Here is a 12,982-nt window from a genome sequence, read left to right as displayed (position 1 = left end):
CCATTCAACAGCCCACTGTAATGCTGGCATGTCGCTCGAATTTTGCTTTTATTTAAATTTTGTGCCAAAACAAACAGACTAAATGTGCTGGTTAAACTCCACTGTGAGGGCTCCAGAGCTAAAGGAAGTGGCTCTATGAGTGTCTGACGTCTCTTCAATCAAGTTGGATCACAGCTTTTTCAGACATGGACTTAAGCTTTATCTTCTGGTGAGTTTGATTTGAGAATTTTCACCAGCAAACAGACTGTTTTTAAGATGTTATTGTTTATTTAATTTTAGATATTTTTATATATTTGGCATTTTGATTACAATTGTATGCATGTTGCTTCTTCAAAAGATAACGTAATTATGTTATATGTAAGGCTCAGAAGTCTAAAAATGAAACAAATGTTTTTACGTGGATGAAACGGCTAAAACGAAGAGATGATAGAAATGACTTAGTTTGCTCAGTTTTTGCTTGCATCAACTTTGGACTCCAGTTCTGTTGACACTCTCTTCCAGGTTTCTGTGTTTTTCAGTGTGTCTGTGCTGGGGCTGTTTCTGAGCCACCAATCCATGGCACAGTCCAGTCCAGACAGTGCATTAAGGTAATAATGGGACAGTCGCTTCTATAATCCAAGGGTAAGTAAAGTTGGCAATTGTCAGCATACATATGAAATCGAATTCCATACTTCCTCATGATGTCCCCCAGTGGCAAAATGTAAATCAAAAACAATAGTGGTCCTAATATTGAACCCTGTGGGACCCCCCACCGCAGGTTTGTGAATCCAGAACTAAACCCACCCATCCTTACACTTACAGTCCTATCCTTCAAATAAGATCTGAACCAGTCAAAGGCCAGACCAGAGATTCCTACATTATACTACAAACGATGGAGCAACACTTCTATCGGATTAGATTTGTGCCAATAGGATCAAGAAAAACACTTTGAAGATCAAACAAATATTAAGACATTGAGAGAAAAAAAATTGTTTCAAAAGTAAAACTTACGATCTGAATCAGATTCTTAAAATGATCACGAAAAACACTTTGATGGTCAAACAAAAATTAAGAAATTGACAGAACAAAAATATTGACTAAAGAAAAAAAACATGTTTCAAAAGTAAAACTTACGATCTGAATCAACTTCTTAAAATGAGTAATAAAGTATGTTTCCTTTTTCTGTTTGCCTCTATGTGTTTTTGTTATCAGTTTCCTTAGTTTCATTCTCGCTGCTCACAGCTTTGCTGTCACTACCAGATTTGCACCTACACTTTCTGGCTTTCTCCTTTGCAATCCCTGAGTTTTTGGTTGCAATTCTGACACAACCCTTTCTGGTGGGTAGGACTTCTGAGAAGTCCTCTCCCATAGGACAGTGGTTTCTCTTGAGTGACAAGACAGTTCAGTGGCCCGGAACTGATGTAGCCTCCAAGCCTTTTTTTTTCCACCTCGGTCAACAACATGAATTTTGAGCCCCAAACATGTTATTTCTGCTGTCTGTGTTGTCTACTAAGGATCTAAAGTAAGTACTGATAATATATTTTATCTTTTCTTAGTTAATCTGTAAGTTAAGCCACTTTTTAAGTTGGTTTTAACCAGACGTTAGCTCACTAGCTAGCTGCCAAGCAAGTCATTGTGCTAGCCTCAGGAAGTTAGCTTCCGATTCCAGCTTCCGATTCGGGAAACGGCTAAAGGGCCAATACACCCAATTTTTCTCTGCTCTGACCATCTTTAATGTGCACTAGCTCAAAAACTATAACAGCCACACTGTTCAAACCCATTCTAGATTATTTTTATAATAATAGCAGATTGCACACAATCTTGTTTGGGATTTGTGAAACCTTTCCCTGATTTGTGAAACTTCAGCAAAGCATGATTTATGCGTTTTTTCAGCATCTGGCCAACGATGGAACAGCTGTAGCTCAAAAACTACAACAGCCACACTGTTCAAACCTGTTCTAGATTATTCTACAATAATAGAAGATCAAATAAAACACAGTGTGGGATTTGTGAAACCTTTCCCTGATTTGTGAAACTTCAACAAAGCCAGATTTATGCGTTTTCTCAGCATCTGGCCAACGATGGAACAGCTGTTGTTCAAAAACTACAACAGTCATATTGTTCAAACCTTTTCTAGATTATTCTACAATAATAGCAGATGGCATACAACCTTGTTTGGGATTTGTGAAACCTTTGCCTGATTTGTGAAACTTCAGCGAAGCCAGATTTATGCTTTTTTTCAGCATCTGGCCAACGATGGAGCAGCTGCAGCTCAAAAACTACAACAGCCACACTGTTCAAACCTTTTCTAGGTTATTCTACAATAATGGCAGATCAAATAAAACACAGTGTGGGATTTGCGAAACCTTTCCCTGAGTTGTAAGTAAATCTGGTAGTGAGAGCAAAGCTGTGAGCAGCGAGAATGAAACTAAGGAAACTGATAACAAAAACACATAGAGGCAAACAGAAAAAGGAAACATACTTTGTTACTCATTTAAAGTTGATTCAGATAGTAAGTTTTACTTTTGAAACTTTTTTCCTTTAGTCAATATTTTTGTTCTGTCAATTTCTTAATTTTTGTTTGACCATCAAAGCGTTTTTCTTGATCATTTTAAGAATCTGATTCAGGTTGTAAGTTTTTCTTTTGAAACAATTTTTTTCTCTCAATGTCTTAATATTTGTTTGATCTTCAAAGTGTTTTTCTTGATCCTATTGGCACAAATCTAATCCCATACACTTCGTGGTCCACAGTGTCGAACGCAGCTGTAAGGTCCAACAAAACAAGTAACATAGGATTTCCCCTATCAGTTTCCAACATAATGCCATTTAATACCTTTATCAGTGCTGTTTCCGTACTATGAAAAGCTTTAAAGCCAGACTGAAAAGTTTCCTTGATGTTAGACTCTTCTAGGAAATCCATTAACTGAGTATAGACACATTTTTCCAGAATTTTACTCAGAAAAGGGAGCTTTGCAATCGGCCGGTAATTGCAAGGGTGCATAACATCTAACCCCGTTCTCTTTAACAGTGGGTTAATAACTGTCCTTTTAAAATCAATTGGGACATAGCCAGAGGCCAAACTGCTATTAATAACTTTCAATATTAATGGTGCTATTCCATGAAAGACTTCCTTAAACAGCCGTGGTGGTATGATGTCTTCAGGAGATCCACTCGGTTTAATTACATCCACCAACTTAACTAAGTCATCAAGGGAGACTGGCTGAAAAGACTCTAAATGTCTATCCAAAGGAAATGAGGGAGTTCGCATATTTGCCCTTGTCCTCCCTCATCAGCCTCCACAACAGTCCAGTGCGATGCCCTGTAGTCTTGCACTAAAGGCAATAGACATTTCAATCAATCAAAGCTTTAATTATAAAGCGCATTCCGCCACCCTGTCGGGAAGCCCAAGGCGCTGAACATTTACAGTTACCCTCTGAAAATCAAGTTTGCATACAATCAGACATAGAATGTACCTTACAAGATCACACAAGAAAATAATTCAAGTTGCTACAGAATATTTTGACATGTCATTTTTTTTATTTTGTGCACATGCCTAAAAACGTGATAATGTTATTTTTTTGTTAATTACGTTTGTATTAATGTTTGTGTTTTTCTTATTGGTACCACACAAATTAAAAGCATAAAATATGCTATAAACATTTGTGCATTCAATGGAGTAATAACACTTAGAATAAAATAAAAAGATGAAACTTATTCCCAGTTGTTTTTTTTAATCCTAGCTACAGTTTAGCCTTTCTGTTTTTAAGTACAAATAAAGGTACATGATTGTCTTTCCTGGTTTTATAAAGATGGACTGCCAGCTTAGATTCTAACTAACAACAAAACGATCTCAAAAAGAAAATGTTTTACTCTAAGCAACAGTTCGACTCAGGTGGCTAATGCTAACGCTAAGCTAGGTTATGTTACCTGCGTTTTCCCATAGCAACAAATGACTCACCTTGCTGATCTCTGATTGGAGGATCCACTCACTTTCATTTTTACCCTACAGTCTGCGCATGCTCTTGGGACCATCAGCGACTAGGGGCTACAGAAACTTCACTTTTGCTTTTTATAATTAACAGCAGCGTTAAATTAGTTTGAGTTCACTGATGGATCGAATAAAAGTCAAGAAATCCTTTTCCTGCATTTAAAAAGGAGATTCGACTCTGTTGGTAACGTTTGAAATCAAAAGTGAAAGTGCTGTGGTGCATCCAAATAGGATTTATGTTGTTTTATTACATAGTTTTACACATTTTTTCCACATAAACACGGATTTTGTGCATCCATGATGATTGAAGTAATATTCTTTGGATGTTTGATGGCGTTCAATGGTAAGAGGTTTTATTCTTTGTATAATGAAAACTTGTATGCTGAAAGCAGCATTCCGTTTTGCTAGAATTTTATACTAAAAAAATGATTCATTCATTTCATTAATTCATTCATTCAGGTAATTGAGATAAATAGATTCCTTTTAGTGCTCAGAATTATAACCTAATTAGAAAACACTATATATTATAATATTTGTATTATATATATATATATATATATATATATATATACATTGTTCTAAGTAATCTCCATGAGTTCTCATAGTCATGTTGGGGTGTAGTTTTTTTGACCCACGACATGTAGAATCACCACGGAGGCAAAAGTAAAAAAGTATTTATTTTTGTTTGGTTGAAGTGCAGGTGAAGGTCTGGGGTCGGGAGGGTCCAACAGAAGCAGAGGATGAGTAGTTGCAGTAAAATGAGAATAAAGCGAGGTGAGAGGGGGCTTACGGTTTCCTGAGCGTTTGGGGAGCTTGAGAGGAGGGCGAGTCAGGTCTGGCTGAGCGAGATGGTTGTGAGGGGCAGAGATGATGGCTGGGAACTGAGCGCAGGAGTCCAAAGTATCCGAGCGGGGCAGGTGAGCGTTGGAGAGCAGGCGGTCAGGGTGAGCGGTGTGGCTGGCAGGCAGGGTGATCCAGAAGCTTCTTTCTTGAAGAGGGGTGCAGTCACATGAACGAGAGGTAACAACAAGCTGGAGACAAGCAGAGGGCAGGTGAGATACTACCCAATACTGAGTAATCATCCGGCACTAGTGAGTTGTCACGCCGTTCCTTAAATCCCCTGATCCCTGATGAGAAGATCCACAGCAGCTGCTCTCCGGGACACACCCACCTGCAAACAGAAAGACTCAGACCAGACAGAGGTTAGCTCAGCACAGCCCATGACACTCATGATAGTCCACCAGTGGAAACCTGGTACTAAAAATGTGTCACCTTCTCAATAATACCTCAATTTCTAAATTATCCTTTTTTTTAAGCTGACGGGGTTGCAGATGTTGTACTGTCCTGTGCTCTGGTGGAGGAAGGAGTTGGACTGGGAGGTGTTGCTCTTTTTACCAGGACTCCATCCACTCTGGTCCTACGAGACGTTCCAGTGGGTCTAGACGAATCACTAGATACACTCACTCCATTTGTCCCCCCCTTGGTCCCGGATCCAGACCTCCTCCTGTTTGAGACCAAAGGTTTCTCCTGCTGCTTTCAGTTTGTGTTCATTTGAGTCTGCTGAGCGCTCAAAACAGCGTTTGATTAATCTTCTTTCATTGTTATAGTGTCATCATCACCTGACATCCCCAATGCAGAGGTGCTGCTGCACGCAGACTGCAATGAGCAGGAGGTGACGTGTGAGATAAGTCGCTACACTCCACGGGGACTCCAAGAAAGTTCAGATCCGGCTTATTTTATGGTGTTTCTCAGCGTGGAAGGACTTGACTTCAGCATGTCGCTGATTCTGCAGACTTTGTCTGTGGAAAAGCATCAGCCAGCCTTGATCCAGAAAAAACTCAGTTTACCTCTAAGTTCGTCAGGAACCCTGCAGACTAAAGGTGACCCCTCCCATCATGAAAATATGAAAATTAAATGTATTCATTTGCTTTTGAAGACAAAACATTTTTCATATTAGATGTTTTCTCAGTAATCTTTCTCTATCTTAGGGATTTTCTTGGTGTTTTCCAACAAAAAGTCTGTACTGGCTCCGTTGAGAGGTGACATTCTCCTCAACTGTGGCTTCAAGCAAGAGGAGGTGCCATTAGGAGCAGATGTGGGCGTTGAATGGAGACTACAGCACAGAGGGAAAGGTCATAAAGTGCTGGAAATGAAGAAAAATCTAGATGATACAAAAGGGACTGTACGTGAGTATAATCCAGAGTATACAGTTTACAAAAGGATTCAGAGAAGTCTTTGAAAGAGTTTGAAAGTGATTTTGTTTTATTAAAAGTGCTCCTTTGTAAATTATAGGCTCTTTTTTTTTACCAGTTAGACTTTCTCAAATACATTTTTTACAGTAAAAATAATAAACTTCTTTATTTTAAGATACAAAAATAAATGAATATTGAAAAAGAAATGTATCAGTTTGAAAAAAATGTGTTTCAGGCTTCTCATTGCACATGAGGCCATTTTAAAAGATAGTTTACTTTAAAAAAATGTAAAAGTATTTTTTGAGTCAGTACTTGTGTGAAATCTGCAATAGAGGGCGTAGAAAGTTCTTACAGTGCCCTCTAGTGGCAAAGGTGCACACTGCATTAACTTCAGCTGTAAAGGCAGTATTTGGTTGGTTTATTCCATGCATGCAGGGAATGTCTAATTTTCCCTTATTTCCTGTCAGTGCATGGTGAGAGGAAGGGCTCCAGCATGGATGCTGCTCAGCTTGCCAGTCAGGGGAACGTCTCCATGAGTCTGACCCAGCTGAAGGTCGCCGATGAAGGGACCTACATCTGTACTGTCAGCGTGGGTCGTTTCCATGCCCAGCAGGTCATTCAGCTCCACATTTATCGTAAGTTCCACTTTAATATGATTTGTTGTTTCTTCAAGCAGCAATCTGGATGATTTTTTGGAAGTCCATAAAAATGATAGTCTGACCATATGTCAGTTTGTTTTTGCTACGCTCGTCCCACAGAGCCCTATGCAAATGGAATTTACGTCTGTTTAGCATTAGCCTTTAGTGTCAGACAAATGCTCACATGCAGAAGCCAGTCACAGAGCAGGTGCAAGCATCATAAGTAATAACTATGTGTTTTAGCTCTGTTGCCTGGCCTAGAGGTGCGTGTTTCGTGGAATTAAGGAGAGGAGTTTGAGGTGCAATACAGTTTTCTGCCTCTAGATGGTGCCCTCTGACGAAAGAACACCAGCTTTTTGATTTAAACGCTCATCACATGACTTCATTTGCACATTCCATCATCTCTCCTCCATTGATTCTTTTCCTTTTTTCAGAACCACCTCAAGTTTCACTGTCAGATGAAAAATTAAAAACTTCCCAGACATTGAGCTGTCATAGCCGTAAATATTATCCATTAGATGCACAGGTCAGTATGTGTGGTTTTAGATGGAATTCACTTGAAATTGTTATATTTTGAAATGACTATAAAAAGACTTGAATAAATTTAGATCCTATGATTAAATAGATGTTTACTTATAGTACACAGCATTAGCCAAAGCACAGTCCTTTCTGTTTGTTTAGAGTTTAAAATAACAACAATCTTCTCTTCTCCTCTGGCTTTCAGATGCAGTGGTTTTATCTTTCTCCGTCAGACTCGAAGGAACAGCTGTTTCCAGATCAGGGCTCTCTGAGCAGCCATCGACAGCATGGAGACGGGACGTATTCCCTGTCTTCTTACCTCACCGTGTCCCCCAGTGTCTCCCCAGGAACTAAGGTCATCTAGGGTGAACCACCCAGTGCTGGACTCTCCAGTTGATGTCATCATTGTGGTGGAAAGTCCTCAACTGGGTAAGCAACAAAAATCAGAAAGTTTCTCAATCTAGTTTTTTTTTACTAAAGACCAGGTTCACTGGAAACAGTTTTTTTTTTTTTTACTTATTTTTTAAATATGATCAGTCACCAACAGGGAAATGCTCGGATTAGAAAAGCCACACAGACCTACGTCACACTGTAAAGTAACATTTATGGACTCACCCATTTTGGTTCATGATCGGGAAGACTGTTGTTGGTTTAGCATCCGGGTGCTAGCAGAAGCTAACTGTTAGCAACTCCACCACACAGCTGAACTCCTCCAGCTTGTTTTATTTGTGGAAATAAAACATCAACGTTGCAGAGCAAACCAAGTCAGTGGTAGAATCACATTGCTGTTAGCCAATCAGAGGAGAGATGTCTGATAATCATGAATAATAATGAGTAAGACTCCAAGTCCTGCGCCCAGTCCTCTGGCTAACTTCTACTTCCTGAAACAGGGGCGCCAGAGCTTTTTTTCCACAGAAAACAACTCACAAATAATTAATTTATACTAGAAACCACCGCAAATGTGTTGAAAATAGAGTTTTAAATAATAAATGATACAAGTAGCTAAAGCTCGTACATTCAGATGTTCAGGGTTAAATAACTCAGTGGGGGAAAACATTACAACGCTAAAGTTAGACTCGTTCTAGAATAAATTAGGAGTAAATATCTAAAATAAAACAAGTCATAAAATGTACTTAGTTATCAGTCATGTTTCTAACTGGCGCATTTTGTTTTTCTCTGCAGATTCCTATTGGTTTGTTCTGGGTTTCCTCATCATCACTGTACTTTTCTTCTATCAGGTCATAAAATAAGTTAATCCTAGATCATCCCGACTTTAATCTGAGCCCAGAATGTTGTTATTGAGTCACTTTAAATGTTTTAAAAGGTTCTTTACCTGCTGACCTGGAATAAACACTCGTTCATGAGAACCGGCTGTGTGTTAAAACAGTCTGGCTTTATTATTTATTAGCTTTGGTGTTTGTTGTTTTGAATCATTTTGCACTAAACATGTTTCCAACTAGTTTTGTTATATTTTTAGTTTTTTTTGGATTTGTTGAGTCCAGCTTTGTTAAACCAGTAAAACTCATAAAGTTTTCACAGACATCCACTCTCAGTCTGATTTGGGGAAAATCCTCATTTATTAGGCTTTTTAGGCTGATGCAGTAAAAACAGACGTTTATCCAGACTGTGGAAAATGGACATTTTTCTCTTTTTTAAAATTTATTAATCAGGAAGAAATTGGGGAATATTTCTTGGTACTTTTTAAAAATATAGCACCTTTTATTGTTTTTTATTGAATTTTTTGTGTTACACAGTTTTCTTACTCCCGCGTTTAACGTTGTAATTCACCTTTGACATGATCTATGTGACTCAAAAACTTTTGTTAAGGTTTCTGTAATGGTCAACGATGAATACATTTCTTGTTTCAGTGCGGATGAAATGGATATATATTTTTTGAATTTCTTGACACAAATCCTAAAGAATAAAGAAAAATGAAAAATGGTATTTATTCTTTTTCTTTTGGCATTTACCTTCAGGAGTCGCCACAACGAATCACCTGGCTCCGTCTAACCCCATCAGCCATGTTCAAAGGCTGGTTCCTGTAACAGCCTGGCCATTCGGGCCACCGTAGTGAGAAGACAAACTCACGCGAGATTGGTATGCAGAGGGAGAATAAAGATGGCTGAATAAAGAACAGACAAAGGCTCCGTCATGATGAATGATCATTCTTACTCATCTATATGAGAAGATACAACATGGTGTCAGAGTAGAGGCGTTTCTGAGCGGAGATGGAGATGTTTGGCGTCCCGGCACCCAGGATGGGTTGGGATTCGGCGAACCTACCGGAGGCATGGCGCCGTTTTCAACAACATGCCGAACTAATGTTCTCAGGACCCCTACGTGAGAAAGACGAGCAGGATAAGTGCAGCTACCTTTTATTATGGGTCGGGGAAAAGTGCAAAGATGTGTTTCTGTGTCTGGAGACGACGCAAAGAAGCTAAAGACCTACTACAACATGTATAAGGAGTACCTAACCCCAAAGTTTAACCCCATTTATGCCAGGTATCGCTTCCACGAAAAGAAACAAGGGAACAATGAAACATTCGATCATTTCATAACTGAGCTAAAGCTCGTAAAAGACTGCGGCTACCCAAATAGCGAGGAAATGGTGAGAGACCAAATCGTCATAGCGACCAGCTCCCCATGCGTGCGCGAGAAGCTGCTCAGTTATGGTGCAGATCTCACTCTAGAAAAAGCCACAGACATAGCCCGCTCCCACGAAGCAGCCCAAGCCCAGATGAATGAGATGTCGGCGCATAAAGAACGCACCAGAGAGGCAGTGCATTCTGTCAGCAGAAAACCAGACACCAGGCGACCAGCTCGCAGAACGAAACTAAGGGAACACACGTCTACAAACTCAGGCTGTGGCAGATGTGGAAGTCAACACAGCACAAAAGATGCGTGCCCAGCAAAGGGCAAACAATGCCTAAATTGTGGAAAGCCAAACCATTATGCAAAAGTTTGCAGATCAAAAACTGCTGCTCAGCCCCATGGCAAAGCCATGCACACCGTGATGGAGGCAAGCGAAGAAGATGAACAAGAGCTTTTCATAGACGGGCTCACATCTGAGAACCCTGGAAAGGACATCGAACAAGCCTATGCGGAGATCAAGGTCAATGCACAGAACATTAAATTCAAAATAGACACAGGTGCACAGACAAATGCCATCCCAGAATAGCCCTAAAACAAGCTACACAGAGACTCACGTCATACGGAGGCGAACAGCTGAAAGTACGAGGCACCTGCAAAATTAGGTGTATGCACAAAGATCGCTCCGCGATGCTGGAATTCCACATAGTCGACACAAAAGCACCACCCGTGCTAGGCATAAGAGCCAGCCTAGACCTGAACCTGATCAAATTCATATTCGCAGTTACAAAAGAAGAAGACGCACAGGCACTTTTAAAGGAGTATGCGGACGTTTTCAAAGGCATTGGCGAATTCCCAGGCGAATGCCACCTTCACATCAACCCGGATGTTACACCAGTAGCATACCCACCACGCCGCGTCCCCATTGCACTACGTGGCAGGCTCAAACAAGAGCTAGACAGTATGGAAAGATCCAACATCATTCGCAAAGTGACAGAGCCCACCGACTGGGTGAACGCACTGGTGGTAGTGGAAAAACCACACAGCAACAAGCTAAGTACATGCCTCGACCTGAGGGACCTCAACAAGGCCATACAAAGACCCCACTACCCACTGCCCACACTAGAAAATGTCACAACAAAACTAGCAGGAACAAAGTTTTTCAGTGTCTTAGATGCCAGATCTGGATACTGGGCCATTAAACTGAGCCCAGAGTCATCCATACTGACAACCTTCAACACGCCCTTTGACAGATGCCGATTCCTACGTCTGCCCTTCAGAATTAACTCAGTTCAAGATGAATTTCAAAGGTGAGTGGACGAGACGTACGAAGGCTTACCGGGAGTGACAGCCGTAGTCGACGACATCTTGGTCTTTGGAAGGACAAGAGAGGAGCACAACAAAAACCTCAGAGCCATGCTGCAGCGCACCAGAGAAAAGGGAGTACGGCTGAATCCTGAAAAATGCCAGATCTGTGTACCGGAAGTCAGTTACTTCGACCACACAATGTCACACGAGGGTATCAAACCAGACCCTGCAAAGGTGAAAGCCATCCAGGAGATGCTGCCACCCAAGAACAAAGCAGAGCTGGAGACCATACTGGGCATGGTCAATTACTTGGCAAGATTTGCACCTCACCTGTCTCAGATAATTGCGCCACGGCGACAGCTTCTAAAACGAGAAAATGAGTTCACATGGGATCGGCAGCATGAGGATGCATTCACACAGATGAAACATCTAATAACGCATCACCCCGTGCTTGCATTCTTCGACCCCCAGAAAGAACTGAGACTCCAGGTCGACGCCTCAAAATCCGGCCTGGGAGCTGTCATGCTCCAAGATGAGAAACCGGTGGCATACGCGTCCAAATCACTTAACAGCACAGAGGAGAACTATGCACAAATAGAAAAAGAACTGCTATTTGGATGCAAACGGTTTCATGAATACATGTACGGCCGCAGAGTGATTGTCGAGTCCAACCACAAGCCATTGGAAGCAATACTGCACAAACCTTTGGCTGCAGTGCCCCCACGACTCCAGAGGATGATACTGCAACTCCAGAGATATGACATACATATCATCCACCGCCCTGGGAGGGACTTACCAGTCGCAGACACCCTGTCACGTAAGTCGAAACAGCATCACGATAACAACATAACAGAAGGTTTGGAAGCGCAGGTACACACAGTCACTAGGAATCTCCCAGTGAGCTCAGCCAAATTGCAGGAGATCAGAGAAGCAACAACCCAAGACACACAGCTAACCACACTCAGAAACATCACTAAATCAGGTTGGCCACATGAGAGGAGACAATGCCCGCTCAGCATTCAAGAATACTGGAACCACAGACACGAAATTGCCGAAGCAGGTGGCATAATGCTCAAGGGCGAGAAAATAATCATTCCCCACAGCCTCAGAGCTGAGATGATTGACCGCATTCACACCGGGCACATGGGCACAGAGAAGAGTAAGAACCGAGCCCGTGACATCCTTTTCTGGCCTGGCATGGGAAAGCAAATAGAAGCATCTGTGACAAACTGCCAAATATGCCAAGAGCGATGCAACTCCAATGCCAGAGAGCCACTCATCTCACACGCCATCCCCGGGAGACCATGGCAGGTTGTGGGAACAGACCTGTTTACGTGGAACTCGCATGATTTCATCATCCTTGTAGACTACCACAGCAGATACTTCGAGATGGAACAATTTACCAACTGCACATCAGCTGCTGTCATCTCAAAATGCAAGGCTTCATTTGCACGCCACGGTATCCCAGACACTGTAATCAGTGACAACGGACCATGCTACAGCTCCATAGAGTTTTGCACCTTCTCAGAGGAATGGGATTTTGAGCATGTCACTTCAAGTCCACATTATCCCCAGAGTAATGGCCTCGCCGAAAGAACAGTGCAGACAGCCAAACGCATCCTTGACAAGGCCAAAGCCGAAAGAAAGGACCACTATCTGTTCCTGCTGGAGCACAGAAACGCCCCAGTGGACAACCTGGGATCCCCTGCGCAACTCCTGATGAGCCGCAGACTGCGCTCAATACTCGCCACAACCACGAAGCAGCTTAA

General features: G+C 41.5%; 1 protein-coding gene across 1 annotated transcript; it reads left to right on the top strand.

Moving 5' to 3' along the window:
- Positions 1-3,979: 3,979 nt before the first annotated feature.
- On the top strand, positions 3,980-9,256 carry tapbpl (TAP binding protein like). The gene is given in 9 exon segments (XM_015950216.3): positions 3,980-4,310; positions 5,284-5,487; positions 5,575-5,847; positions 5,956-6,153; positions 6,627-6,794; positions 7,232-7,323; positions 7,522-7,676; positions 7,678-7,745; positions 8,499-9,256. Coding segments are annotated over 9 exon segments (1,272 nt in total). The 5' UTR covers positions 3,980-4,264; the 3' UTR covers positions 8,567-9,256.
- Positions 9,257-12,982: the final 3,726 nt, after the last annotated feature.

Source organism: Nothobranchius furzeri, chromosome 5, assembly GCF_043380555.1.
Source record: "Nothobranchius furzeri strain GRZ-AD chromosome 5, NfurGRZ-RIMD1, whole genome shotgun sequence".
NCBI classification, from domain to species: domain Eukaryota; kingdom Metazoa; phylum Chordata; class Actinopteri; order Cyprinodontiformes; family Nothobranchiidae; genus Nothobranchius; species Nothobranchius furzeri.
Note: the sequence above shows the minus strand (reverse complement) of the source record. Positions and strands in the feature narration are given on the sequence as shown.